Below are 26,172 nucleotides of genomic sequence, written 5' to 3'. Positions count from 1 at the left end.
AGAGACGGTAAGCTTTGAACTGGAAGCAAAAGTTCGCATACTTGCATTCGTTGGCCACAACCTTGATCCGGCAGCTTTGGGAGCTTTCATAGTCTTTAAAATCAACTTGTTGGGTGCATATCTACTGGATCCTTGCAATGCAGCGCGCCACGGAATGGCGAAGACCAACGGGAAGGTCGTGGTAGAAGGAAGGAAAGGCAATTTGAAATATATTTCCGTGTTTGGAAGCCCCGCCGCATTAGCCCCTATCCACGCTCTCCCATGTCCGAGTCCGAGTCTCCAATCTTGCAGCAGCTTGCCAGCAGAAAGTAATCGAGCTCACCATTGGATCATCTCCTCTCACCAAACAATGATCGCCTTGAAAACGTCCCTACGCATATCTTCTCAGTAAATGTTCGACTTTTTGAGAAACGGTCACGGATATCTACTTTGTCACCTACCTTACCATTCCTTATAGATTCCCTCAGCAACCACCTCGTATCTTGACCATCAACGCGACACTTTTTTTTTCGGAGACTTACTTGGCCCATTTTTGTCGTTCGACAACCAGTGGCAGTGTGGCAGTGCTTCCGAACACAGAAATCAATTTCAATTTCTTTCTTGCAGTCCTATCATTGCTTAGCTACAACCATGAGTGCTCTGCCATTGGACTTCAGGCATCCGGAACCCACGGTCGTCAGTGCATACGAAAGGTGCCGCATAGTTGAGAAGAACATCATGCGCCAGATTGACGAGACCGCCCTCGAAAGCGAACTGAAACTCCTGAATAAGTACTTGGTGGACGTACGGATTCTAGGGTACCTATTGACCTTCGGCCCTACTATTGAAGCGATCTCCCATGTTGCTGATACGACCATTTGCTGCGAAGACGACGATGCTGTGGTGAAACAAGGCAATTTCTTCGACAGATACCTCCTCCGCACATGTAAGTGACTGCCCCATATGATGTTGCTACCATTAAAGCGGTCATTTGCAGTCAGAAAGAAGGAAGTTCGAACACCTTCTATGTCACTAGATTCCTCCAGACCTCCGTTCAACAATATCCAAGAAATGATAAAGGAGGACTTGATTGAACGTCCAATGAATCATTCGCAGGCGAAAAAAAGCGTCAGCATTTTTCATCCTAATCAATCGTCACATTATCTGATGATATCGATTTAAGGCTCTGATTCGTGACAATTTTCGATGTGTATTATCTGGAGCGGTTGACATGTTCTCCTATTTGGAAAACGAGGAGATCGAAGCCCAAGTGCACGCCCAATCGTTGATAGTTCAGGAGACACAGTGTAGCCACATCTTCTTTCAGTCCACTGACATTTCCCTCTCTGAAGACGCCAAGGTGTCTTTCAAAAACTTCTCATCGCTGTCAGACACTTACCGTATTCAAAGCTTGATTATGCAGCGAGAACTTGGACCATCATTCAGCACTTTGGTTACTCAGAAACCCAACATGAACTTTCTGGCAACAGCGTACACTCCCTGACAAACATCCTTACATTCGAGAGCGGTCTACACACATTATTTGATACTCTCAAGCTCTGGTTAGAACCTACGGTTCGTTTTCTTCCGCACCTGCGTTCCTTACACCGTCCAGGACGCCCTGATAAATGACCTCAGGAAATTCCCAATCGCTATAAAGTCGGAACATCCGTCCCCAAGCTCATTTTCGAACTCAAGAAACTCCCCGCCTTCGTCGAGTTCACGTCTACTGATAGTCGCTTGAAGCTGCCGTCGACCGAATATTTGCGCCTGCACGCCGCATGCTGCCAAGTTGCACATATGTCAGGAGCGGCGGACTACTTGGAAGAGATGGACAAAGATAAACAGGAGCTTAATTATCTGGCTCCAGGTGGAGGGTCAGCAGGTATGCTGGTCGCACTTCTCCATGATATCAGTTGTCTGCAGGTATCCATCGCAAGGACTCATTCATCCGGAGACTGGTCACTATCGTGAACGATATGGATTATTAGTCGAAAATCGAGAAGTACACTATCGGAATCGGCTCTCAAGACAAAATCAATCATTCATGATCTCGTACAGCAAGACATTTTATGTATTTTATTCAGCTAAATCGAACCCACTTGATTCCTCAATGAAGTGTGTTCAACTGGATTATCAAAAAGCTTAAAGATTTTCTCTGTAAGCTCTCCATCTATCTATATTGGAGGTTCAAGGAACTCGTCTCTTGGACATTCCTGCTACGATATGTGTGAACTCATGTATTAGCTCAAATACTCGTATTCTGAACAGCCCAGTTGCGTTCATGGCGTGAAGTACTGGTATCCGACCTGGTATAACATTGCACGTTAACCCAAAAGGGAAACGATCTGCGCTGTCACCGGCAACTTTGGCCTGCTTCCTCCTTGCTTATTTTCACCGTAACCTTCATCACTATCCTCTATGTATTCCCACATCTTTACTCAGCATTCACAGGAAGCTCATGATCCCATCGTGAACAACTCCGTCAAGCAGGACAACTGGCCGGGAAAATTAGCGTCATTCTGGCATGCCTTTGTACATGGGAGCCTATCTCAGCCACCACCGCAACGTGCCGACTATCATCATGGACTTTTCAGCGAGACGGAAGAGGAGGAACGGGTGAAGATGGACTTAAGAGCTGAGGAACTTGAGGAGAAACCGGAAAAGTTATCGGACTCGTCTTCATCGACTCTTCCAGTTGTAGCGACTGAGGAGTTGCATGCCAGTTATTCACCTATTTTACCGAAAGGCGAGATCTCAGTAAAGGCGAGTCTCTATCATTTGCTTCCCACTGCACCATTTTCCTTTGGGAGGGACTAACATAAGATCAAGATGGATGTGTTGCAAGTCATGAAACCCGTCTTGACCGTCGCCGCCAATTTTCAGAAAGGACTTGTGAAGCGCATAACAAAGGTACGATGCATGATGCATGAAGCTGAAGCATCAGGCTTATTAATTAATTATTCGCTCACTGCAGGGAAATGTCCGGAAAATCGAGTGGCTCGTACACAGGATTGACCTATATACACGTTTACTGGTGTTTCTTCTCAGCGTGCCCAAGGGAGAGACACCAGCTGGTGTTTTTGCATTTAAGATCGCGCTCTATGAAAAGCTCGAGACGATTCTCAAAGACTATGTTGTGTACGTCCGAGTTTCCGCGACGGTGCTCCCACTCATACTTTCGTAGTATGGCCGAGGCTCTCATCAAAGGACTGAAGATAGCGGTTGATCTTGGGCAATGGAACAACCGCAATGGGATACTCGCCCAGTATCATTTCGCCCAGATGGAGTGGGACTTTATTCAGGGAACAATGAAGGTGTGATAATATTCAGACCTGTTCTTTCTATCGCTAACTCTGAAATAAATAAACAGAAAGTCCTCGCCGAAGCCCGTTCAGAAGCTTCCACGGACCTCATTTTGAATAAACTTGCAAGTGTGCGAATGTACGGACGAGGATGATCATGCAGGATGTGGACGATGGTTCTTGTGGACGCTTGACATATGTGGTGTCCTTACCTTTCCTTGCTATAACTATCCTCGCCTCTCCTTTCTCTCATTCGTTATGTACATCATACGTTCGTCTATTTCTTTGGTGACTTCTTTCCTGCGCCTCTGTCCTACGAATTACCTGCAATATGATGTCGCTTTGTAATTGGTTTCAAGTATGTGTCTCCGCATGACGCCAACTGCAAGAGACTGAAAGCAAGGCAGTTTCCAAGCTCCATAGACCTGTCCCGAGGCCTTTACATTCTAGATCATCACGACATCAGGTCCTATTAGTGGCGACTGTCAGTAAGGAGACGGCGTCAGTGAGAATAGCGGGACCAGGAGATCTCAGATATCACGTACCGCGACGCGACTCCGAGCTCGGAGCGGATAAGGAGGAAAATAAATCCCATGGAAATAAATTCAAGTTGAGAAGAGAATAATTCCTCATAGGTTAGTACACACACTAAATGAGCTTGAGACGAGGGCGCTATAATTTTAAGACGGTAGACCCTTCCCAGATGAGCAACTGTAAAGTCATGAGGCCACGACGCATCAGAGACGCGGGACGAGATATTCATTGTACGCGTCGTGCCAGACAGCCACGGTATGTTCGATGTGCAAAAATGCAAGTGAATGTACGAGGTGAGAAAATCGGACAAGGACGGAGAGAGATAAAACAGATGAGGATGGGATTAGGTTCGGCGCGTGTTGGACTCATGCTACTACTACGCTCTTATTTGCGGGAAGGCTCATTATCGGCTTATGGATGATATTTTCGTATGCCGCTTGACCCGATTCCTATCAATACCTTTCACAGATCCAGGTTCTTGCCAATCTAGTCTTGTGGTGAGTCTGACTTGATGTTGGTCAGTATCTCGGCGTTGAAAAGTAAACAAGATGGCAACACACATTGAGAAAAAAAGGCATAACAACAAGAACAGAAAGAAGGAAATAATAGGTGCCAAAGGATATAGAAGGACACATGCAAATCGCGAACGAAAAGGAGGACGCGGAATAAGACATAGAAGCTATGACATCCTCGGTCATACAGCGAACCACAGGTCACGACAGCAATGCTTTACACTCCACACCTAACCTCAGCACCCTGCGAAACCAGCCCTGTCTCCAGAATGTCCTAAAATTAAACCGCCACCAACGCAGACACTGCCGGCCCCGCTCAAATATATCGCAAACTTGACTGCGAAGAGGAGGATCACTGTCCATACCACGTCAAACATGATGTTCATTTCCCATGCTATGAACACAAGCTCGAGCGTGATCCGCACAGAATCCCGACAACGACGCTATGGCCAGCTTGCGTTTCGCTCCACAAGGAACGGTAGCGGTACGCCTTGTAACATTGCTAAAAGATCAACATGATCTATGCGCAATGAGAGGAGGCAAGGTCGTCGAGGGACTAGGCGAGATGTTTGAGGACAAGAAGCAATACAGGATGGTTCATCTTGATTCAGGGCCGATTTCAGCTAGAGCGTCAAGGTCGAGGTTGACTTCCCCGCCTGAGGCACCGAGAAAAAGTTGGATTCGATTTTTGGAGACGCCGAGATCCTCAACGATATACTTCCCCATCAGTTTCGCGTCGGACAGGCAACCGTGTAGAGGATGATACAGATATCCGTCGATACCAATTAGAACAGCCCCAAACCGAGAGCTGTCGATGCGATCCTACAGTTTTCGTGGTCAGGCCTCAAGTTCGAATCACAGGTTGATGCTTACCTCTGATTGTGATTGCAGTCCGAGATTCGGGTGAAGAGATAACGGCAGAACCCCGGAAGACGAGGAAGATTTGCTTCCCTCATAATTTGCTGCCATTTCGATGTCGGTACTCACCCCTTTCTTCATCTCGTACATGTTTAGATCGCTGTTATGACCTTGTACATGTTCGTCCTGATGCTAGGAATCAGTTAGAACGATTTGAAGGGGATGATAAACAACCTACGCACAATATCCGACGGGGCCTCTCTTATAGAACCACGAGGAGACAGGGCGGTTCGGTGCGAACCATCGTGGAGCTAGGAAATGACAGTACTGGTGTAGGTCGACTGTAACGAAACTAAAATCAAGAAGATCATCTACCTTAGCTGAGCTTTCACTACTCAAACTCTCGGCGCTCCAAGAATACCTATCCTTTCTATGAGGGTTTGAGGCAGGCAGTGAAGGATCGAGTCGCTCAGTTCCCATGTGAGCATCGGACGGCAGGCAGTGGGAAGGACCAGTTTTAGAGGTTTCTGGTTCTGACGTTTCCAGCCCGTTGCCTCCATGTCTGTGGACGGTGGTGAGCTTTGAGAAAGATAAGCCCACGAAGCGATGATGGAAAAATGTCCACGTACTGTCGCGTGTTTGAGTCACTAATCGGCGGCAATGCCCGGGCCCGTTGTCGTGCAGAGTTATACGTCACAATTGTTACACAGCTATCGACTGAGCTGGTCCTTTTTTCAGTGTGTTCCCATTACCATTCATGGTCGATGACCGTTTAATGAAGCCATGTACCACGGATGACTAGTACTGGCGTCGTCGATGTCAGCGTTCAGTTGTAAGACAGGTATGGGAAGGGTTGGATGGTTGTCGCAATAGCGGTCCCTGTTATAGTGCAGCCACACACGGGGGTGCGACATCCTATGAACCTTTAGCAAATGAGACCGTCACATCAAGCCAAAATGGACTAAAGACACTTTACCTCGAGAGAAGTGTCTATCAAAACCGCCGAAAACATTTGCGCTGGTTCTGCTGGCTTTCTTGTTGACAAGTAGAGCACGTGATGTTGCCATAGATTCTTCGGCAGCCATCCAATGAAAGACGGCAACATCCTAATATTTTGTAGACAAGGATGCCGGGGCTCCCCGTATCGCCATCCCCTGGCAACGTGAATAACGGAGGAAGATAACATAGGTTGCAACTCACAAGAGAACGACTATGCATATTGGCACCCATATATCCTCGAATTTGTATCCCACGGGAGTTCCTAGCTACATCGCATTCGCTACTCGGTGCATCAAAAGATGAACCAGGTGGCCGATGAATCATACGACGACACTGGAGAACAAAGTACGTTTAGTTCCGAATTTGGGAATAGCGATTGTTCACGCACCTCTGCCAGATTAAACGAGATACATAACTCTGAGGACTCGCAAGAAGTTCCCTTGAAAATGGTGACAGTTGAATGCCAACGTTTGAGACAGGTGCAGACAAGGCACACAGCTGGGTGGCGACTATTTTGCGCGGGTCAAAATGGAATCAAAATCCTTGGCACCTCCCTAATAAGGAAATACTGGAGGATTTTGATGTCATTTTGACTCGTGCAAAATAGCCGTCACCCAGCTGTGGCACCGAAAGCTATTTTGGTACACGACAAAAGCTTCTATACAATTTTAGAGAGAAAGCGAAGGAGACAGTATTTTGCTTTACCCACATTGGAACCGTGACCAACATGAATACATGTATCGAATGACTTGGAGCGCCCAATGCCACTATGCTACGGAAACGGCGAGTTTGAGCTTGAATTTGAGGCTCGCATAATTGGATTCGTCGGCCTTCAGCTTGGTCTAGCAGCTTTGGTAGTCTTCATAGGCGACCCGTTATATGATGCTGTCACCATTCACAGCGACAAGGTGTTGGTGTTGGTATTGGTGATGATCAAAAGGCAAAGTGATCCGAATTACAAATTTTGTAATTGTCCGCGCCGCCCGGTCCGATCTTCTTTGCTTCATCCTTCCGCCTTCCGCTGGTTCGTGATGTCTACCTTTGACGAGGAGTGAAAGATACCTCATTGCGGGATACAACATGGCCCGGAAAAAATATATGCACTTGCAATGTATGGAAAGTTCGTCTGCCTCCCAATCCGGGCTCCATGATGACTGCCGGACTACTGCTGATAGATTACATACTTGGAAAAGCATTCCCTTTGGCAAGAGGCATGTGGTATTCTTATGTTCGATCTGACGAATAGATGCAAAGGCTGACCATTGATCAACCGATGATTCCAACGTGGAAAGAAATCTTAGTTGACACTGATGAACAATCAATGTATTGCAACAAGATTCATAGACGACGACCGGACATAGCCATAGCTTTGCGGATCGGACAAGTCACAACAAATGACGAAAGATTTTAGTTTGAGAGCGGTGATGACTAATTGGGAGATGACGGCATCACCACAGCCACAAATCTGAACCCTGTGTTCAACCCGCCTCCTAATATTACTACTACTACTTACTTATAGCCCCCACCGTATCTATCTCTTATAATTAAGCGCCCCCTCTTGCGTTTAAATTCTCCCCTTCCTTCGCTCCGTAATGGTTCTTTCGACACGGTTAGTCGCAGGGAACCATTTCCCTGCCATTTCCGTTCATAGTCTGAAACCGACTCGGGGCCTTTTACATTGAGGTCTTCTTTGATTCATCCTCTATACCTCGTCTCATCTGGATAGGTATGGTAAGATACTCTGTTCTACACCATCTCGTCAATTAGGGCCAAGCAAACAACTGCCCTTGATCAGGCATTAGCGAAGCTGCATAAACAGACGTCGAAGTACAAGCCAAAGCTTCCTATCCTTTTAGTAGGATACATAGTAATACTAATCGGTATACAATGTTAGGCCAACAGTACTGTGCATCCCTTTGCTTCAAGTTTCAATGCCCGATATCGTGCTGAGATGATCTGCAGAACTTCCATTTTTTCATCTTGGAAACCCCCCTTGTTCTGATAATCTATTGGATATAAACTGGCTGTTGGTCAGACCTCTCGACCTTTCTCTACTAAAAAATCACATACGGTCTGCACGAATTGCTCTCTGGTCCCTGAGAACTGGTATATATAGCACATTAACTCCGCAAATTCAACAGCACCCAGCGATGTTTCTGGCACTTGCCCCCGTTGAGAGGTTCTCATTCTCCAGTGCTGGGTTACTTAGGATCAGTGATTAATTAAGGGGATTATTGGTAGCTATAGTCTGGATTGCTTGCCCTTGGCATCTGGGAGCCTCACTTACTCCTAGACAACCTCTGAATTGTATGTCGTGCCACAGGAACTAAATGTCTGCCTGCTTCGGAATTCTGATTGTTCCATTGAGATGCGTAGAAATATTCGGTGTCCAGGCAAGAATAGGACGGCGTCCGAGATATATAATGCCTCCCAAGTTCTAACTAGGATGTCGAACTGTAGAGCAAAAGTGGCCATGAACGATCTTCCATCAGATTACACATCTCTCGTAGGTGTTTGGTGCTAGCTCTGTTCTATACGGTACGCTGTTGCCATATGTGTGTCGAGTATTCTACTAATGACCATGCTATTCTAGGCGTCAAGTAAGCACACGATTCGGAAATGCCCTCAAATCCTGCACAATATTGATTCCTCTCAGTCTGGTTCTTTATTTCAGCTGTGTCAACCTGCTCATCAGGCGCCGCTGGTGGTGCGCTTCGTTACATGAAGTCCTTTCAGTGACAAATAACAACTCTACCGTGCATTTTCTCTTATAGGTTCTTACTTGGGGGTGCGACTTTCCAGTTCATTGTATCGACAATCCATATTGCCGCAGGTCTGCGCTCTCTCATAGAAGGCTTCATCTGGTTGAAGGACCCCGAGGGTTCCATTGCGTTCTGGGACAACCAGACTCGATGGGTCAATGTCATGCAGGAGGCTGCTGCCATTACAAATGTGAGTTCGCTTTATATCAAGTGAAAAATACTAGCCTGGTAGTGACATTTGTATAGTGTATTGCGTGCGATGCAATAATGATCTGGAGATTATATGTAGTTTGGAATAAGAGCGTTAAGGTGTCCGTGTTTCCCGTACGTTTCACTAGTCCATATTTACCAGTCTCTCAGACTGATGTCAAACGTACGCTAGGTCATCATGGTTCTAGCATTCGGTGGTAAGTCCTTGTTCTCCTTTGTGTTTTTGTTCCTGTCTTACCGCTTGCATTCAAAGTCTGCGGATACATTTCTATATATCTTGATTCGAGTCTGGATCCCCAGCCAGAATCTGTTCAAGTCCTTTACCGATGGCTCCAGGCATCGTATTCGCTATCTCTAGCAACACAGCTTTCTGCCACCGCCCTAATTGCTGCTCGTATCTGGTGGGTATCGCGACGAACACGATCCTGGAGAACAAGTACAGTAGCCAAGTCCTATATGGACATCATTTGGATGATTGTCGAGTCAGGAGCAATATCTGCGATTACATCGACTCTCTTCCTTGCCTTCTTCAGTACATCGAGTAGCATTAGCATCATCATCGCTGATTCACTGGGGCAGATAAGCGTATGATATGTTCACCTTCCTTATTCAGCTGGAGGACTGCGCTAACTCTGTGTAGGCAATCGCCCCATCCCTGATCATATACCGTGCTGGATTGGATGCGCAAGTGAAGACAGATAGCAATGAGCCATCGTACAATCTTCATCCGCGCCGCGCACTTCACGACACAGTAGAGAGTTCGGTACGCTCGGACACGACTTACTTGAAGTCCGAGAATCCATCAGTGGAGAATATGGTGTGAAAATAGAGATTGGCACATGTAATCTGTTCTACAATCGGTGATATATGTATCTATGCTCTTGTTTGCGGGAAGGCTCATTATCGGCTTATGGATGAGATTTTCGTATGTTGCGCTTGACCCGATTTCTATCGATACCTTTCCCAGATTCCAGTTTCCAGCTAATCTAGTCTTGTGGTGAGTCTAACTTTATATTGATCAGTATATCGGCGTTGAAAAGTAAACAAAACGGCAACATACATCGAGAAAAAAGGCATAATAGGAGCAAAGATAAGAATATGATAGGTGGGCACCAAAATATATAGAGGGGCACATGCTAATCGCAAACGAAAAGGAGGATGCGGAATAAGACATAGAAGCTATGACAGCCCCAGTCACATACAACGAACGGCAGGTCACGACAGCAATGCTTTACACTCCACACCTAACCTCAGCACCCTGCGCAATCAGCCTTGTCTCCGGAACGTCCCGAAACTAAACCGCCACCAACAGACACCGTCACGAGCATGGCCCGCTCAAATATATCGCAAACTTGACGAGTACGACTGCGAAGAGGACCACTGTCTGTACTGCGTCACACATGATGCTCATTCCCCATGCCATGAACACAAGCTCGAGCGCGATCCGCACAGAATCCCGACAACGACACTATGGCCAGCTTGCATTTCGCTCTACAACGAACGGTAGTGGTATGCCTTGTAACATTGTTAAAAGATCAACATGATCTATGCGCAACGAGAGGAGGCAAGGTCGTCGAGGGACTAGGCGAGATGCTTGAGGACAAGAAGCAAAACAGGATGGTTCATTTTGATTCAGGGCCAATTTCAGCGAGGCCAGGATTTCCAGTTGTGGGAGTAAGAATGACAGGCGGAAGGGATGACTTCTGAGGAGACGAGATATTTCCGGTAGGAGCGTCAAATCCCACGGTCTGGCAAATCCTTTCGCGTGGCTTTCTATCTGCATAAAACGCTTGTGCAAGAAGAACTGAAAGTACATCTACACAGAGTCGTTAGCCAAGGCAAGCGATGGGCAAGGTATGACCTACACGAATGCAACACAACCGCGTTCATCCTGCCAAGCATCATTTCCTCACCGGGAGCCTGTTGTCAAAGTATCCATTCTGCCGTCAACGTCAACACGAGATGAGCCTATACTCGTCCACAATCATTCGCCAGGACTGCTGGTACTACCATCGTCAGATTCGAATTCACCTGCACGACCATAGAGTGGAACCTGCCGGGCCCACGAGAAGCACCATACCGAGCACAAAGAGGCGGCTCGGAAAACGACCCAATAGGGAGCTCTGCGCCGCTCAATGTCGTACTGCGGAAGCCGTGTCAATTGATACTCATGAAAAAGAGAGGAAAGACAAACCTCCTGTAAGCGAACCCTGCCAATGTTTACCTGTACCATGTTCCCCAGCATCGCGTCAAGCAAACCTCCTACGCTCAGACTCGGATTCTCCGCAGCCTGCTCTGTATCAACCCAGGTAGAGCAGCCATGGACACGATTCCCAGCGCCGAGAAGACAAAATGAGTTAAGACATTGCGCAGTGCAGGGTAGGGTCCAGGGATTCGAAAGAGGAGGACGCCCAAGGGTTGTAGCGCAGGGAGGAGAAGTGGGAGAGGGCGGAATCACTATCCGGATCGCATTCTCCTCGATCCTTATCTCCCAGATCCACTAGTTGATCCCCACATCTTGAACTGGCCGCTACTTCCACTGCTGGGTGGTTCGTCGTCATCCTCAGGATGTGAGAAAGGTTCTGTCATTTGTGCATTGGTCTAGGGTGGGGCCGCCGGGATGGGACAACGTCAAGATGGGGGTTTGTGGGTCCCATAGGCACTGGGTCCTTGATAACGGAAGTTTCTTGACGCGTCTCATTATCTACGAGTTCACATATTAGTTGGACTTTCAATACCTTCCAACGCACTACTGACCTGAAGCTGAAGAGCGGTAATGACCGATATTCCAGAGGAAACCGAGCCAAACAGCCAAGAAAATTGCGCCGAGTCAGGCAGGGAATCGGCATGGACGTGTTCGAAGTCCCAATACCGCCCTGGTGTGGTATAATCCGTCTTGATCCAAGGCAATGCCAAATTAGTCTGCATCCAACTTTGTGTCATAGCATCGCCGATGTGATAAAAAGACCCGCATATACCCTGAATTGACGGATGCCGCTTTTGAAACTTTTGAGTGGCTTCTAGACACATCCACATGCACGCTTTGTCGACTGCTCGCATAAAGAAACATGAGCTATATGAACGATCAAGGACGAAGGCCTCTTACTAGTCTTCGGGGACAAAGTACGAGATGAGAAGGAGCGAGGCGATTATAAACAGGCGTAGTGCCTCATATTTCCCAACGGATAGCGTTGGATAAGTTTTTCGAGCGGGCAATGGATACATTGTGCACTTGCATAATGGAAGGAAACAAAGCAGAGTTGCTGTTGAGGATCGGGAGAACCTTGTAATGCGTAGGAGTGCACTCATTCGACGAGGCAACGTCAATGTATGCACCTCCGAGATCTTAGAGTCAAAACTGGCTGGTATCTCCTAAGTACAAGGAATCAGCAATTTTAGCCTACCTGAAAGTAAAATTACTCATCCCAAATCTGACCTGCACAATCTTCCCTCCCCCAGCTGATTGCGACATCATATTCCTGTATGACCCGGACAACTGTTTATACCTGCAGCCTCTCCGCTATCCAGAGATCTAACAACACTATAAGTGGGCCGTCGGTTCCCCTTTTCTGCGCTGGATGGCGGCTCCAGTCCCTCATTTCGCATGCTTTCCACATCGTTGACGGGTATACCAGCCTACTGGAGTCCCGAGCGCTAGGAAAGACGAGACGTCGAGTTGCAGGGGCCGATCAGAGATCAAGCTGAGCACTATATGAGAGTGTGAAGCAGGTATACAGATACTGTTCGCGGGTTAGCGCAAAAGTACGGATACAAGGAGAACGAAACACACTCTTTGTGCAATCTCTTGTTTGCGAATGCTCCGGGAAGCCTTGTCCTACTCCCATAATTTCATTCGATAGCGCGCTCATCTCGCGACCACGACGAGACGACGAGTTTCGGGATGAGCAAACACTTGCAGGATGCCCAGAGCAACTAAGGAATCACGAGACTGGTGACCACGACGGAGTTCGTACGACTGTCAGTGTAATTGAAAAGCTCTTGAGTTTTCGTCTCCCCGCTGAATAAGACATCACATACTAATTTCCCAGCCTTCTACTTGTTTGTGTTCTCCAGTCGCCATCCCAGCGTTCTCTGACGCTGACTGAATTGGCAAGATGTTCGCTCTGAAGAATTAGGGTCCTTCTGAATTTCAGGCCAATGAATGACGCAGGTTCAGGAGTGTATGGAAACGAGAAGGCAAGAAAGGTCGAGTAGACGATTCAGTAGAAGACACTTGGTGCTTGGAGGAAGTGAGGAAGAAAGGCTGGGGCCATTGTAGCTCCGCTCGGACTTTCGGCCCGTCCCTTCCGCAGTTTACTTTTAAAATTCCACTTTAACTTCAGGCAGCTTTTGCGACTTCTCGCCCGCAAGCCAAATACTTACTTATGTGTTAAACGTATAATGCGGTATGGATATATCGCTATGGGCGAAACGATAAGCTTGTCGACTGTGTGTTTGGTAGTTAATTGCGTAGTACATAGCATATTTCGGTAAAAAAGACCACCTAAGATTGTTAGCGAAGTACGATCCTTGGCACATCAATGGCGATATATGTAGAATCGTGTACCAAACCTACGTAATGTCTCTAATCTTTGAACGCTGGCCTCCGAGAGCTCGAACGATGCCCGAGCATGGAGTGTCAAGCTATCCAACCTCCCAAAACCCTTATTCTCAACCTGGCGGGACTCCAGAAACTGAATGGAAGCATCTTGACAAGTGTCGATGCTTTCCACAATGTCAGACGCATCGATCTCGACAGTCCGAAGTCGAAGAAGGGCAGCCGATTCGGTGAGAATTTCAAGGACGATTTGAAGGCAGGAAACATCTCTCAGCCCTCCTATGACTCCAAGCTCCTCCAAAGTCCCAAACTCATCTGCTTCAAGAAGCTCCTCCAAATCACCCGTGGAAGCTCCTATAAGAGCCAGACGCTTTAATGCACATTGGGATCTACGCAAAAGACGCATAATGGTCTCGGATAGACCACAAGCGCCACCGAAATCAATTCGGAAATGCTCGAGAGCGGGTAGAGTAAGACTATCGAATAGAACAGTGACTGTGGAAGGATATTCGGTACTAGCGCTGGGTGTGCTGGGGAGGCGGACGTTTAATGCCAATGATTTGAGTGATCTTGAATGTACGGAATCAGGGTGAAATAGGTCGGGAGGATAATTGTCGACATGCTGGAATGCTACGGTGTCAAGGTTGGGGGCGAGCTTGAAGAGTGTGGTAGCATCTTCGCTTGTGAAAGACCCATTGACAACCACGGAGTTGATTTGCGCCCTATGGTATGATCATGCGATCAGGATGTATAGTAGGATGGACTTTATCGATGATGAGCCTGCGAAGGCTGCTAACATTACGCAGCAGCGGGATTTTCTCGTAGATCGTTGAAGAATCGCTGTATTGGAAGCTAACCAAAGCATCCAAAGGCGAGTCGACAGTTTTGACATTATACCAGTCCAAGCACAAGTGCTCCCATCGATACGATGCCGATATTAAGATGAGCAGGAATGTCTGTGGAATCTGACCGCGAAGCCTCACTCGGAGCGGATGATTGGCAGAACGGTAGATATGCATGGCGAGTAGCTGTGCAGCCCCCAAAGGTGGCTGATCATCCACTTTGGTTTTCCCTCTGCTTACGGATGGCGAAAAACTGAGGTCGATCACGGACCACATTCGTGGGTAGGTCAGCGCCGTATGTCTCCAGTTCTGAGAAACCATGCCAAGTTTCCATTGACACGGGGTGGAAATCTTCCAAGACCTTGTGTTCTTCCATGTGCATGAATAAACAGAATATGAATTCTCGAGACCAGTCATGCTCTATGCAAATATCTCGCATAGCACATCAGAAGGCAGACGACGAACGGGATTCAAGACATCGGTGCAACGCCGCATGTTCCAAACCAGTCTATCTCGCTCTTGCAATAGGACATCCAGCTTTGCCTGCACCTCCGCGATACGCGTCTCGAGCTCGGTCAAGCGCGGCTGACCCTCCCGACGTGTTTCTCTGAAGAACGCCTCCTGTGCCTCCGATGGTGGAAGATTGGTGCGAAGCAGAGCTTCGATTTCAGGATCTGGAGCTGGTTGGGCCAACGGTATACCTGCGCATGGAGCACGGCATCTTGAACAGTTATGAGGCATGTCGGCTGCGATCAACGATCAACATATTGTTAAGACGGCATGAACGGTATATATGCTTACAGCTACTGTGTTTTTCAGCTATGTGGTGTGAAATCGTCTCGTCGTCGGGAAACAAGGAGCTGGTGAGGCTTCGAAGACTCAAGCACTGGCCCACGTTGCGTCAACGAGGCAATAGAAAAGAAGACGGGCCATGTGCAGCCGGGCCCGGGCCCGGTTCCCGCAACTTAGTCACACCAATTTAGTGCCCCGGTATATATATTCGAACAAGTCGATTTACGACCCAAGAGACGTCTGTGAATAAGATGCCATAGAGCACATCCTTATTCAAAGCCAGGGTCAACATAATGATGCGTGTGGGACGATGGCCTCCACTTTGGGTGACACGGAGATGCGCGCGATTCGGAGAAAGCATATTATGAGCACCACAAGAAGAGGTCCGACATTTCTTTCCAAAGGTTTCATTGCTCACCCTGCTCTGCCGGTAAGGAATATATTTTCCAATGCTCGTGGTAAGCAGCACAAGAGACGGCAGAAGCAGCGAGAAGTCAAGGTTGTGATAAAAAAGGAGCATTGATTTCGGCGCCTTCTAAAACGCATCACGGTGACGGAGAAGTGGAAAACATGGTAGGTCGGCAATTTGGGACGGATGGCAGGTCCAAGATACGGAGCAGAAATTTCTTCTGGGTACTGAGCAGCGGGAGTCTGAGGCGTTCGTTCAACGTTCATTCTCGAGATAATGCGGGATAGACCGAACATGGATTGACCGAGAATACTGAAGACCGAAGAAGTCGAGGTTACACGTGCAATCACCATCGACTCGTTGGGCGAATTGTACCTTCGAAGGTACAATCTCAATCTTTATAATCTTCGGATTCTGATAGCAGCGGTACAACGAATAAAATGAGTTTCCCGACTTTTAGCTTTGCTTTCAACCTCAGCCGTAGTAGCGGGTGTAGCAGACGTCAGGTAATCAGTCCTTCAAGTACTGGCGAGCGACATCCGCAACTTTGGGGTCAACACCTTCCAAAATTCCCAGCATTTCATCCTACCAAAAATCCATAGAATCAGCTCCGAAGCTCATCAACAAAGTTATCTACTCACCCAAACCTTGTCCTGTACGACCTTCCCTTCCTCACTGATTACGAAGTCGCTTTCCTCCACGACCTCCGATAACGATATGTACCCTCCTCGAAGCTTGTCTTCGTCGTTTGCCCCTCCGACAGCACTAAACACAAGCTGCCGACTTCCCTCCTCCGTCGTAAAAGCAAGCTCGGCCTCCTGTTTAGCGTTGGCCTCTTGACTACTCCTCCGGTAGTTTTGAGCGAAGGTTTGAGATGCAGAACCCAGGGTTGACGGAGTTGACAGTGATAGCCGAAGGAGGAAGGCGTTGTTGGAAGGCGCGGGCGAAAAGCACGTTAAGCACTGAGCGAATTTTAGATCAGGCTGGAAAGGAGATGAGGAAATACATACATTTTGAATCAAAATATCGTCGCTTCATGATTCTGAAGTAGACTTAGTACGTAGGAGTGACGTGAATGGTGAACGGAGCTCACTCTGGTGTGCAGTATTCTTTGCTTGACAATTTTGCAAGGATGTTGGGTGATTCAACCAGCTCCTTCTCGAACGTCGTCCAGTAGTGTACATCGCTGGCGACAACGACAATCCTCGGATAGACCCCAAACCTTCTAGCAGTATTGATCATCTTTGGGACCAGGCGAATGGCCAGTAATCCATGGTCCGAGGTTGTTGGTGTGCAGACAAGTCTCCCAGCCCTCGAACGACGTCGTACCTGCCGAAAGGCTGCCATCCCGGCATTCTCAACCAATATATCAAGCCGGTCGAGTTCACGCTCGCACTTGTCAGCGAACGCCGTCACACTTCCGAAATTTGCGAGGTCGATGATCCAGAGCTCCGCCTTCAGGTATCCTGTATCCTTTTGAAGGCCTACGACTGCCGTTTCAGTGTGTGTTATCCCTAAGACAAAAGACTCACGAGAGACCGCCTCCTTTCCCTTCTCCTCATTTCTACATGCTAGAATCAATCGCTCGGGATTCATCCTCGCGAAATGCTTCGACGCTTCGAATCCTAAGCCGATGTTTGCCCCAATAACGGCGACCGTTTTCCCTGTCAAGTTGACGGTAACAACTGAGGGCATAATTCTGTGTTGGTCGGCGACGTATTGTTCATGAGTTTTTGGTGCCATGGTGAGGGTAGACGATGATCTTCTTCGAAGGCGGCATTTATAACAAAGCTAGCCGAACGTACGCGTCTCCTCGCCGTCTCACCGTAGGATGACTCAGTTCTATGATCCAATGCCTGCCGTAACACAGCCGATCATTTGACTACGATAATGACGATTTTGGAAGGTATTTCACATCACTTTGGCAGCACTAACGACAGTCATATATCAGCACCAGTAATGCTTCTGAACGGACGAGAAGGAAATGGTATCATACCTTGTGAATGAAGAAAACGCCTTCGCGCCACGTCTCTTTCTTGGCATTGGGGTGAAGCTCTCCCTAATGTCTGAAATGTCTAATAGGTCACGCTGTTAGCACAAGACATTGGGATGGAGCGGGCTTTGCCATGTCAGGGCTGTGGACCCGGGACCTTGTGCAGGTACTTACCAACACAACACAGCAACCAGGACAAAACGGCCCGTTCGCTTTCATAATGATACGCCGGGGAATGTATCTTCGCTGAACCTCGCTGAACTCGTATCTTAACGGCGAGTTGACGTAAAGGGACCGTTGTTGGGCTGAAATCTTGCAGCTGCAGGGACGGCAATGGGTATCCAAAAAAAAAAAAAAGAGCAGGTGGACTGGAAAATAAAATACCTTGAGTGCTTCCTCCTGCCCCAGTGGTGTGCCAGGTTCATGCATGACGATGAATGAGTACCTCAGGGTAGGAGCAACCTCATGATTCGGCGATCCAGTAATGCACCTCCCTGCGGGAGAGGCTATGACGGGGAATGAGAATGCCAGTAGCGGTGGTGTCGAAGGACTGGTTGCTATGCGTCCAAAATTTAGTTTAGTTCTCTAAATTCTGCGGGAGGCCACTCAGTATTAGAAGACACAATAAGATAGCCTAAAAACCATCCCCGTGTGACGTATCCACTGCCACATTGCTCCTGCTGCGACCCCGTTGTTTAATTGAATGAGTGAATCGCCAATGTGCCAGCTTGTGCAAGTGTGTTACAAGAGGGAATTCAAGTTCCGAACAAGAGAAAGGGACGTGGTGCAGTGCAGCAAAGATAAGATCGTTATCCGGAGTGATAAGACCTGATATCACAGTCTTCAGCCTGACGATACATAGATTCGGTGCATAAAGGCCAAGGCACACGATCGATTATGGACCCTGATGGAGTGACCTGTCCAGATCTGTTCAATCTACCAGAATCTGTCGTCCTATGCAATATACCTCGCAGGGGACAGGGAGATGACCCTAGGTGACCACGCAATATCAGCGCCACAGCCAACCCTCGTGTCACCAGAATAAAAACATCCAGTTCGCGATCGATAGGACTGCGGATAGGAGATATCAACCATCGACGAAATACAAAGTACGCATTAGGAAACGAACATACCGGCATAAAACACGTTCCCAGTGCGCAGGCAGTCTTTGCAAGCAAGGGTGGACACGATGGGGCTGATACAGTCCGAGGGTTAATATTTAACAGAACTTCAACGAGAGTACAGTTAAGCCTCCGCCACCTATACGGGGATAGACTGCCCAGGCCGTACCAGCAATCTTTGTATGGGCTCATGGAACAGCAAGCACGCCCTGCGAAGGCCATCATCTGAGTTTCAGGCACGCTCGTCTCTCTCGGAGCATTTCGAGAGAGATTTGTGGAAGATTCGGCCTTGTGGCATTGAATCGAAAAGAGCAGGTGGAAATTTGTGCCTGTCCTTATAGTCCGTGTCTATCCTCGTCTAGAAAATGGTAATGGTGGAAATATCTAGACAATAATAAGCGACCGTCGCCGACAAACGCCGACCCGTCTCGTACCGAACGGTTTATTTACTGGCTGCTGCAGCTAGCGACCGGAGTTTTAACTGAGTTTCAATTGTGCCCGCGATCTCCCATTTGCGCGTCTAAAGGCGCCGTTCGCTTGCGGTCGGCGGTCGGTAGTGGTTGCTCGAGCTCAGCATCTTCCTGCTCTGTGGACGTACCTTGCGTATCAGCTTGGTATTCATGTTCCCGACACTCAAAAATCATTTACGGAACACTAAGTGGGACTTATGTGACTGAAGCATTCTTCTTGTCCTCTTTTCTTTTTATCAGTGCTCAGCGCTCAGCAGCGAGCCCTATCCCTCATCCAACACCCAGACGCTTATTTGACCATGTTAGATATAGAGGATAGTGCCGAGTCTGTTGTCGGTTTTTTTTTCAGCAATGGCTCGCTCAGCGCTCAGCATTACAAGGTATCATCAGACTTGGAAAATCAATCTTTGATTCTTGTAACGCGTGGTAATTCAGAATTTACTCCCAATTCAGGGATCTCACCTTTTGGGTCGCACTTCACGCCAACCAACTTCGCTTGGTTCTGGATCCTCTTGCATCTGAGATGTAACAGTCGGGTATGTCATTTAATCGATGTTTCCTATATTCTAATACTGCAGTTATCTAGATCTGAAACCATTGCTCACCGAAGTGCTGGTTGAGCTTGCCTCAGGACGCGGGATAACCTTCCTTTATGGCGGCCAGAATGGTAATGCGCTTCTGAACGATGAAAATGTAGGAGCAAAGCCAACTTAACTCCTATACACTGCTCACGTTCATGAACCCCGGGCCATCCATTATGCTTGCGCCCAGCAAATGAGCCTACGTACCTACCTTGACAGGCGTTCATATTCCTGTTGCATGCAAGCTAGCCATAGTTGACGTTCCAACGTACGCGCCCATCGCACTACGTCTATACCTGGCATAGAGTCAGTTAGGTACGTTGCAATGACCATTATCTGCAATTGCCTCAACTTCCAAAAAGTTGATAGTCTCTTTTTTTGAACTCCCATATTTCTTCATACGGCCAGCAATCGAGATAGCAAAACGTTTGACAGCCGAAACTGACATAGGTGACCCTATGGAGCGGTTTTTGCTCGTAAGGTCAGAGGAAAGTCTCCTGGTCCACTGCCAGAAGGTCATCTGCTTCTTTCGCCGCAGGCAAGAGTCGTACGCCATCCGCGGCTTTGTGTAGACACCTAGGTCTTGTGATTGTACGACGCTACCGAAAGCACGCGACCCTCAGGCTCCAAGACTAAACCTTTTCCGATTACCCAGTACCGGCTTGCCATCGTTTTCTTTGGTTAGCTTCTCTTTGTACCTATTCTTTACTGGAAGGCTGATTAAATCCTTCACAGTCCACTGTCAACGCTCACGATCTTACGGTGTTAGCTAATCAACGAATATCGATCCTTCACTTCGTGGTTAACGGAGATTGAGTTTCAATTGGCGGAGCATCGTTCCTTGTCGTCCTTCAGCAAACCGCAAATGAACGAACGATTGCTAGGTGAGGTCCCCGTCCCCTACCATATTTATTTGACTCGACGCTAAACTGTCTTGAGATCAATTCCAGATATGATCTTCACTTACATGTACTGCAGCACTTTTGTCCACGCTGTAAGAGTGCGTAATAGAAATACGTGTCTGTCCTTCCTGTGGACTCAGCACCTTCGTCCCTGACGTTAGTGCGAATTTATAGACCTGTGGTTACTGATGTGCCCGGTAAGCACGCACTCTTCTCTTGCGTACCAATAAAATAACGAAGTTACGATGCAGCGCCGCCGAAATCCCCACAGAGCGGGGCCCCCTTAAAGAAGCTAGAGCTCTCAGCGAGTAAAGAGACCGGGGTAGGCTCATAAGGCACAAAACATTTGGAGGAATAAAACTTCAAATTCTTCGAAGACAAATTCCGCCAAAATGGTACTTCCGCCGCAGGACAGCGTTCCGTCCTTCTGGAATATTTATCATGATGCCGGAACTGAGACGGGCTGGTCTGCCAATAATGCGCACCGGTGGCGGGCTTGGCAATTCATTGTACGGAGGGTCCAGATACTCAAGTTTCTGGGGCTACGATTACCAGAATTCCCATCTCTAAGGACCGATTTTCTCGAACTTTGTGTATTCGCCGCCCTATGTGTCGTTGCCCGATGTAGCCGTGTGCACCGATTCCCCGACCCCGACGAAGTTGATCTTCTTCATCGCTTCATCGCTTCAAGTCTATTTTTAAAACAAATACTAACCTGTACCGTAGTTGTCTTTATGAAGTAGGTTTTATATACTGTTTCTTTGTGACCGGCCTGCAATTATCAATTTCTTTTGTAAAGGTTCTAGGGCAGATGTTTGGAGAGGAGTCCCCTTCGATATTTACACCACGTAATTTCGTCTCGAATCATCTTCAACCCGGTTTCCAGAAGAACTCACCACTCTAAAACCTTATATACCATGTGGGTGCCATAAGGATAGGTGCGTCACTCTTTCGGGGTTGTATTCGTTTGTTCCATTATTTACTTTGGGTTGGATTATAGGTACTTCGGATTGGATGCTCTTCCTTACATCTTATTATCTAGTCGCCGTGTATCTCTCCTATTAGTATACTATTCTCAGTCTAGGTGAGATTTGCCTCTCAGAGTTCTTCAGCCGAGATTCTCATCTAGGCAAGAATGCAGATACACGCGAAAGTGGATCACACTGGAGTTCTCGATATCCCCCCATCGGTATTCAAAGTTTGTCGATCAATCAATCACTGCTCACCGAGGTGGCGTGCGATTTCTTGTCTTACTTGGCTTAGTCGCTCACAGACGAGTGAAGGATTTCTTATTTGCATACTCTGAATCGTTCCCTCGGACTTTATCGAGGCCTCTTCGCGTTGTTTTGGCGATGAAGGATCCTCGGAAGTGAAGCAGAGGCCCGCGTATTTGAACTCGACGAGTTTATCTCAGGACCACGCCAAAAAAAAAAAAACGCAAGACAGAGTTCAAGATTGTTTCAGTGGCTTATCTCTTATCTCTGACGATCCGCAGAAAGACAGACAGTCCGATCGCGACAATGTATAAATCGAAAACGCGATGATAGCATCCGTGGGTTCAGTCGCGTACACGTGAGTTACTGCCTCCATTGAATTTAGGCATTATGAATAGAATGCGTAATTTTCAGGTTTCACTCACATCTTCTTTTCTCGGGTGCACGGGCACTCTTGAACGCTGTATCTCTTCGACCTCGGTGGCTCATTATTATTGGTATTTTTAATATGGTCAACGGAGACGAATTGGTGATCGCGGATGCCTCCGAATGGGTAATTCTTTATTACTAACTAGCTCAATAGCCTCCCGCGAAATCGTCAGTGTACGTACCTGATTCTACAACAATTTGGATTTACCTCACTGGGACATGTATCAGCATGGCCGGTAACTTGATTCGGAGCTCAACCTCCGAAAGGTTGAAGCTTGATACCATGCTCTCTATCTGATGGCAATGCATCAAGGGCATTTTTTTGCCACGTTGTTCTTATGCTTGAGGGCGTGGGCCTATTGAAGTTGATGACTGTATTTGGAATTCTATACGGAGAACTGGAACCGCGCAATACGTGAGACTATATTTTTTCGTTCCTTTAGATACCTCAATCTCATGTTTCAGATGCGATAGTCCTGTCCTTCTCTCATGAGGATTAACCTTTTCACTACCGTCTTCTGTCGTCTTCGCCCCTGTTCGGTCAATGGAGACAGAACAATAGGAAGGATATTAAATACCCAAATTCGTAATAATGATGGAGATCACCGTGAAATACAACTGCAGTTCTTCTCTGTAGAATTTGACCGTGACTTTTTAGCATCGAAAACACTGCTTGAATTCCTTGGTACCAATCGTTGTCGCCGAGCCGGGCCAGTGGCACAAATATGATTGGCTCGCGGATCTAGGAATCAAATTCGTATTACCCGATCTGGTATGTGCCGTCCCGAACTCGGAAAGTTTCTGTTGACCATCTAGATGAAGTGCTCTGGACTAAATTATTGTTTATTTATACGACTACCATGCTCGTTCCTTTCTACTGAACCTTGCTCAACGTTTCTACAAATTCACCTATGCACTCGTCGATACCTCGAGCCATGAACTTCAGTCATTCGCATTTAGAAGCGTGGAACACAGGATTCGAGGAATTGTCTGGGGTATACTCGAACGTCGAGGCGAGTGCTCATGTTGGTGGCAATGGCGCTCATAGTGGCGACCGTCCTGGCGACCTTTCTCACCCACAATATCAGTCCCAGCGCCCGCTCCATACGACTCAGCCTCTCCAGACATCCGCGTATCAGTCTTCGTCCCAACCGAACAGCTGGGCGCCTCGTTACGATTCGTACGACTCCCCTCTGACAACCCAGAATTATACGCTTGATGGTGGTTATTCTCCATTCGCTCATAACGTGCCCAACTACCCTACCCAGCCCGGTGCTTACCCTACACAATCGTCATATCCACCACCACGACTCACGCCCCCCTCACATCATGGGAATCAGACGCAATCCAATACCGATAATCGTCTTTCATTTGCAGGGTCCCTCGATCCCTCGACTGGAATTTTTTATCGCACGCCAGAACACCCCCGCTTACGCACCGCACAGGCATGCGAAAAGTGCCGGACTCGAAAGGCCAAGGTATTTTAATGTCATGGTTTCTGTCTTGTCACTGACCCACCTTCAACTCTATAGTGCAGTGGCGAGCATCCATCCTGCAAACGATGTCTTACCAGAGGTCTCATCTGCCGCTACGCCCCAGAGGGTCGCGTACGCGGTCCTAACAAGCCCAAGAAGCCAGCCGCTTCATCTGAAGGCGCGTCACCGTCATCGTCCCAAAATCAAAACTCCCGACAACGTCGCCCCGAGTCTTCTGGTTCACTGTCGACGTCTCACGCGGCCGCGGAAAAGTCCTCTGGGCAGTCTACCAGCACAATCACAACAGAACTTCTCCCCGTCACCGTTTCTAATCCCCCGTACCGCACACGTAACCGTCGGCCGTCTCTATCCCTAACCACGAACCCTTCATCAAGGCCACGGCCACCGAACTTGGAGTTGGATACGATGTCCAGCCCAGTCGGGATGCCGACTGATGGAAATGAGATGCCCTTGAGCTCTGTTTCCGCGCCCTCTCAAACGTTTTCTTCTTCTCAACCGATAGGCGATTACACTCGTGTGCGACCAATGTTATCCCTGTCAGATGACGAGCGGCCACAGACAAGTTTCATCCACCCGCGCGGCATGGCAGGCTTGTCTAGGAACTCGCCCGATTCAAAGTAAGTATGACCACATCTCACTTATCCCTCGTACATTCGTCTGATGAACGTCTTTCGTCGTATAGCCCAACCTCCGCTGTTTCCCTTACGTTCAACAGGATCGGAACTACACCTCCGCACGCGTATCAATCAACCCCTCCTCATTCTACTAATTACCATTACGATCTTACGCCTCCACCGACGAATACGCAAACCTACCATTTCGGTAACACGACTCCACCGCCATCGCAAGCCTATAACCAAGCTTCCTATCATATGACTGACGATGATCCCATGAGTTTGACGTATCCATCGCAAATGGGAGTATAGTCTAGTATTAGGATTGAACTTTATTTTACTTACTTATCTTCTTGAGCTACTCACGTATAATAAGACACGTACTATCTTCATAGTCTATTAATTCTCTGTCTTTCTGCACACTGCACGCGCGCCTTCCACTCCTTTAACGATACTAGAAACTTCTCGTTTGTTACCTTGACCTTCATAGGAATACTAACGCTATTGCCATAGAGCGTCCTACCCTTGTCCTACCGAAGTACTAGCTAGATCAGTACCGCATGCATCAATCAACACATTTTGTGATGCTAGGTTCAATGACAATGATGTGGTCCTTTCAAATCGCCTTTTCTTCTTCAAGGAAAAATCATACCTTTCCATACTCATTTAAATTTGCACTCAGCAATTTCTCTGATCGGTTGGCCTGAACCGATCAGGAGGGAAACTGACGACGCCTGCTTACGATGTACTCTAGATACCTACAAGTAAATGCTATTGCCTTGATTTCGTGCTCGTTTGCAATTAACGATCCTCAATCAGAGGTGTATTTTCTACTCCGCTATTTCCAAATCTCTTCCATCCATTGTCTCTTCCCGATCATTAGCACATGTCGTTCAGACCCTGAAAAAGATATGCGCCAAACCCAGATAATTTTTCTTAGTGCATTTAATTGTCGAATCAGCGTGCTTTTCGGGATTTCCAAGAGGGCAATGTGTTACAACCTGACAACGCCACGTCTACAACCGTGATTCGTGAGGATGTCCCCTCTTCGTATTTATATCTGTCGGGACCGAGACTGAAGGTCGGGGGGATTCGGATGGTGCTGTAAAGCAGCGTCGGACGTCCGCCAAGCTGATTGGTTAATACAATTTTTAGAATTCTAAAGAAATGTCAGGCACATCGACCGAAGTTTTTTTTCCCTCTTCAGTCCTAGGGGTGAGGGTGAAGGACGGACGGTCCTGATCTTTCCTGATCGCCCATGGCGGTCGATGGTAGCGAAGCTCTGAGAACAGGCGGCCAGTAGGCGGCCTGGGCCAGGGTCACGGAACAGAACGGTGGTTGTCGAGATCGACGCTGACGCCTAGCCAAAGTCAATGGTCTCGAAGTATCCCCCTAGATTCCTGACAGTCTAGCTAGATCCACGCGTCAGGAATGAAAACTTAGGCAAATTGGATTATTAAATTGCTGCCAACCAGTGGACAATTGTGTATCCATGTCCTGAACCGGAAAAGCAAGGAACGTGCGATGTGAGGTGATATGATGAGAGAAAAGTCTTGGTTAGGGGTGCAACCGAAAGATAGAATAAAATAAAT

General features: G+C 47.8%; 7 protein-coding genes across 7 annotated transcripts; 4 read left to right on the top strand and 3 right to left on the bottom strand.

Annotated features, from left to right (window-relative positions):
* The first annotated feature begins 519 nt into the window (after positions 1–519).
* Positions 520–2,046, top strand: EV420DRAFT_1309047 (uncharacterized protein). Its single transcript, XM_060468540.1, has 5 exons — positions 520–925; positions 977–1,107; positions 1,163–1,365; positions 1,407–1,554; positions 1,618–2,046. The coding sequence occupies exons 1-5, from the start codon at positions 631–633 to the stop codon at positions 1,951–1,953; spliced, it is 1,113 nt and encodes a 370-aa protein (XP_060330579.1). The 5' UTR covers positions 520–630; the 3' UTR covers positions 1,954–2,046.
* A 293-nt stretch (positions 2,047–2,339) lies between these two features.
* Positions 2,340–3,777, top strand: EV420DRAFT_390363 (uncharacterized protein). Its single transcript, XM_060481954.1, has 5 exons — positions 2,340–2,739; positions 2,806–2,892; positions 2,957–3,120; positions 3,167–3,296; positions 3,353–3,777. Exons 1-5 carry the CDS (start codon positions 2,401–2,403, stop codon positions 3,437–3,439), a joined length of 807 nt encoding a protein of 268 aa, XP_060330578.1. The 5' UTR covers positions 2,340–2,400; the 3' UTR covers positions 3,440–3,777.
* Positions 3,778–4,927: 1,150 nt separating this feature from the next.
* Positions 4,928–5,338, bottom strand: EV420DRAFT_1480024 (uncharacterized protein; the record flags this gene model as incomplete). Its single annotated transcript, XM_060469627.1, has 2 exons — positions 4,928–5,152; positions 5,204–5,338. 2 exons carry the CDS (start codon positions 5,336–5,338, stop codon positions 4,928–4,930), a joined length of 360 nt encoding a protein of 119 aa, XP_060330577.1.
* A 3,217-nt stretch (positions 5,339–8,555) lies between these two features.
* On the top strand, positions 8,556–9,999 carry EV420DRAFT_1544723 (uncharacterized protein). The gene is made up of 6 exons (XM_060473247.1): positions 8,556–8,704; positions 8,844–8,894; positions 8,962–9,139; positions 9,196–9,277; positions 9,413–9,744; positions 9,800–9,999. The coding sequence occupies exons 1-6, from the start codon at positions 8,661–8,663 to the stop codon at positions 9,980–9,982; spliced, it is 870 nt and encodes a 289-aa protein (XP_060330576.1). The 5' UTR covers positions 8,556–8,660; the 3' UTR covers positions 9,983–9,999.
* Positions 10,000–14,281: 4,282 nt separating this feature from the next.
* EV420DRAFT_389968 (uncharacterized protein) lies at positions 14,282–15,137 on the bottom strand. Its single transcript, XM_060481953.1, has one exon. It carries the CDS (start codon positions 14,974–14,976, stop codon positions 14,440–14,442), a length of 537 nt encoding a protein of 178 aa, XP_060330575.1. The 5' UTR covers positions 14,977–15,137; the 3' UTR covers positions 14,282–14,439.
* A 1,191-nt stretch (positions 15,138–16,328) lies between these two features.
* EV420DRAFT_389965 (uncharacterized protein) lies at positions 16,329–17,640 on the bottom strand. The gene is made up of 5 exons (XM_060481952.1): positions 17,293–17,640; positions 16,854–17,244; positions 16,771–16,802; positions 16,402–16,722; positions 16,329–16,345 (listed from the first exon to the last, which is right to left on the bottom strand). The coding sequence occupies exons 1-4, from the start codon at positions 17,501–17,503 to the stop codon at positions 16,601–16,603; spliced, it is 756 nt and encodes a 251-aa protein (XP_060330574.1). The 5' UTR covers positions 17,504–17,640; the 3' UTR covers positions 16,329–16,345; positions 16,402–16,600.
* Positions 17,641–23,104: 5,464 nt separating this feature from the next.
* Positions 23,105–25,108, top strand: EV420DRAFT_389830 (uncharacterized protein). Its single transcript, XM_060481951.1, has 3 exons — positions 23,105–23,948; positions 24,003–24,583; positions 24,649–25,108. Exons 1-3 carry the CDS (start codon positions 23,382–23,384, stop codon positions 24,890–24,892), a joined length of 1,392 nt encoding a protein of 463 aa, XP_060330573.1. The 5' UTR covers positions 23,105–23,381; the 3' UTR covers positions 24,893–25,108.
* Positions 25,109–26,172: the final 1,064 nt, after the last annotated feature.

Source organism: Desarmillaria tabescens (genome assembly GCF_030435595.1).
Source record: "Desarmillaria tabescens strain CCBAS 213 chromosome Unknown EV420scaffold_18, whole genome shotgun sequence".
Lineage (NCBI taxonomy): Eukaryota > Fungi > Basidiomycota > Agaricomycetes > Agaricales > Physalacriaceae > Desarmillaria > Desarmillaria tabescens.
The sequence above is the reverse complement of the archived record's forward strand: the minus strand, read 5'-3'. Positions and strand labels throughout refer to the sequence as shown.

Coding starts and splice junctions, on each gene's coding strand:
- EV420DRAFT_1309047 (XM_060468540.1), top strand. CDS start 631: ATGAGTGCTCTGCCATTGGACTTCAGGCATCCGGAACCCACGGTCGTC. Junction 1,108..1,162: donor ATTCGCAGGCGAAAAAAAGC/GTCAGCATTTTT, acceptor TATCGATTTAAG/GCTCTGATTCGTGACAATTT. Junction 1,555..1,617: donor AGCTCTGGTTAGAACCTACG/GTTCGTTTTCTT, acceptor AAATGACCTCAG/GAAATTCCCAATCGCTATAA.
- EV420DRAFT_390363 (XM_060481954.1), top strand. CDS start 2,401: ATGTATTCCCACATCTTTACTCAGCATTCACAGGAAGCTCATGATCCC. Junction 3,121..3,166: donor ATTCTCAAAGACTATGTTGT/GTACGTCCGAGT, acceptor ATACTTTCGTAG/TATGGCCGAGGCTCTCATCA. Junction 3,297..3,352: donor TTATTCAGGGAACAATGAAG/GTGTGATAATAT, acceptor ATAAATAAACAG/AAAGTCCTCGCCGAAGCCCG.
- EV420DRAFT_1544723 (XM_060473247.1), top strand. CDS start 8,661: ATGAACGATCTTCCATCAGATTACACATCTCTCGTAGGTGTTTG. Junction 8,705..8,843: donor ACATCTCTCGTAGGTGTTTG/GTGCTAGCTCTG, acceptor GATTCCTCTCAG/TCTGGTTCTTTATTTCAGCT. Junction 8,895..8,961: donor CTCATCAGGCGCCGCTGGTG/GTGCGCTTCGTT, acceptor TTTCTCTTATAG/GTTCTTACTTGGGGGTGCGA.
- EV420DRAFT_389968 (XM_060481953.1), bottom strand. CDS start 14,976: ATGACTGGTCTCGAGAATTCATATTCTGTTTATTCATGCACATGGAAG.
- EV420DRAFT_389965 (XM_060481952.1), bottom strand. CDS start 17,503: ATGGCACCAAAAACTCATGAACAATACGTCGCCGACCAACACAGAATT. Junction 17,245..17,292: donor GGGAAAGGAGGCGGTCTCTC/GTGAGTCTTTTG, acceptor CGGCAGTCGTAG/GCCTTCAAAAGGATACAGGA. Junction 16,803..16,853: donor AAAGAATACTGCACACCAGA/GTGAGCTCCGTT, acceptor AGTCTACTTCAG/AATCATGAAGCGACGATATT.
- EV420DRAFT_389830 (XM_060481951.1), top strand. CDS start 23,382: ATGCACTCGTCGATACCTCGAGCCATGAACTTCAGTCATTCGCATTTA. Junction 23,949..24,002: donor GCCGGACTCGAAAGGCCAAG/GTATTTTAATGT, acceptor TCAACTCTATAG/TGCAGTGGCGAGCATCCATC. Junction 24,584..24,648: donor AGGAACTCGCCCGATTCAAA/GTAAGTATGACC, acceptor TTCGTCGTATAG/CCCAACCTCCGCTGTTTCCC.